The sequence below is a fragment of the Myotis davidii genome, unplaced genomic scaffold (assembly GCF_000327345.1).
Source record: "Myotis davidii unplaced genomic scaffold, ASM32734v1 scaffold939, whole genome shotgun sequence".
In the NCBI taxonomy this organism is placed as follows: domain Eukaryota; kingdom Metazoa; phylum Chordata; class Mammalia; order Chiroptera; family Vespertilionidae; genus Myotis; species Myotis davidii.
Window position 1 is genome coordinate 87797 of NW_006290535.1, and position 1845 is coordinate 89641.

At 58.4% G+C, this 1845-nt stretch overlaps 1 protein-coding gene across 1 annotated transcript in view; it reads right to left on the reverse strand.

Moving 5' to 3' along the window:
- Window positions 1-1845, reverse strand: part of TTL (tubulin tyrosine ligase) — a 20576-nt gene extending 18731 nt beyond the window's left edge. The window contains exon 1 of the mRNA XM_006763578.2: window positions 1777-1845. Coding sequence (XP_006763641.1) covers window positions 1777-1804 — 28 coding nt within the window. The 5' untranslated portion in view covers window positions 1805-1845. The remainder of the gene's footprint in view (window positions 1-1776) is intronic.

The window sequence follows — 1845 nt, forward strand, 5'->3', positions numbered from 1 at the left end:
CTCCTCTGTACATCACCCGACAGGGAAACACATTTTCAATAGATCTTATGGCAAGTCCCCTCCTCCCTCAATTAGAGCAGAAAGGATACAAATAAGAACAAAAGCCTTGGTTTAGTTTAAAAATCCTAACCAAATGCACTGAATTTCTAGCAACAAAAACAAAAGTAAAACCGAAGAAAGGGAGTCTGAGCTGATGCTGCCAGAGGCATGAATAATTGATCTGAGAACAGTAGACAACTGAATACAGTTTCTGGCACGGCCTGGCTGTCACCAGCTCCCTGGATCACACCTGGGCTGCCTCCCCTCTCACCCCGTGGCCCAGGCATCTTGAGCCTTGACCTGATTCTTCCTGGGGGTTTGTGTGGTGCACTTTCAGCAAAAGGAAAATATGCCCACAGTGAAGGCATAAAGCATTTTGGTTGTGGGATGCTGCTTCCTTTCCCACCAACGCCAGACGTTTCCTGCTCACCTGCCAACCTGGTGGACCTGCCGGGTGGTTTCTGCTCCTCCTCCCTAGACCTGAGCGCCACGGCAGGGCCATCGCCCGCTTCAGCCCCGGCAGAACCAGGGGTGCTTTTAACGCTAGGATCCCAGCTAAGCCCTGACAGCAGGCACCGGGGACAGGAAGGAACTGTGGCAGGCGCAAGGAGGAAATGAGCATTCCCGACTGTAAGCAGTTTCTTCTCCTTCCAGGGGAGGTTTACCCTGTGCAGGGGCTCCTGGGGGAGACAGTTCATCTCCAGGCAAATTCCCCATATTCCAAGATTTCTGGGGGTTAGAACCAACCCTTCCCTGCATCAAAAACTTGTATAGTCATTAAAAAGTGGGGGTGGGGGTGAGGGTGGGGAAATAAAAAAGTGGCTGGTGGTCCATTCCACAGAAGGAAACTTCAGTCCAGGCTGTGCTGCCACGCCCTTCATTCCCGGAGCCACAGGCTGCACAGGGTCCCACGCCCCCAGCAGCCAGCTGGTCCCTGAAGGCCTGATTCAGTCTCCGTTCCTACAACCCCCCCATCCTGACCACACCTATTTCTAGAAACTGCTTCCTCTCTTGGACACAAAATATGCTCTGCCTGGGTCCCTCCAAAGCAGAGATGGCTTGTCTTCATTTTCCAGTCTCTGCGTGGGTCTCTGGCCTATGATCTGGCCCCCACCCCAGGGGATTTTGGCAGGGAGCACGGCTGTCAGGGCAGCGGCTGCAATTCCTGGTGACTGCGCATGGAGGAGGGGCCGTGAGGCTACACGCAGGTCAGTGGGATGGGAGCTGAAGTCCCTGCACAACTTCTGGATGACGTCATCTAAAGAGGAGGGGGATGGTCCACGCCCCCCGCCCCCTCCGCAGCCGGCAAAGTGCACCTGGTGGCGCCAGGCCAGCTCCCACCGTGCGCATGAAGCTGGGCAGAGGGAGAGCCCGGCCGTGTAAAGCCTGCGTGCAGCGCCCGCTGTGACCCACACTTGTGAGCACGCGTTCTGTGGTGAAGCTAAAGGACGGGCTGAAATCACAGGTCTCGCCCCTCCCTGGCTCCCGCTTTGGGAGGTTCAGGTCTTTCCCCAGCCCCCTGGCGGGTCATCTGAGCCTCGGGGAGCGGAATCCTTGGGGTGGTCACCGCGCACAGTGCCCCTCCGCGCCCACAGGCTGGAGCAATTCCCAGCAGATGTCACCGGCTCCGAGGAGCTCCCGCCCCGCGCTCAGCCCGCATCAGGCGTGGCGATGAGAAGAGGGGGCGCACGGCCCGGGATAGGGGGGCGTCTGGCGGGAGATGGGCGGGGGACCCACCTGACGAGGGATGTGCGGGACGGGCCATTGTCAGGGGGCCGCGCGGGGACTCTTAGGAAGGATGGTGCA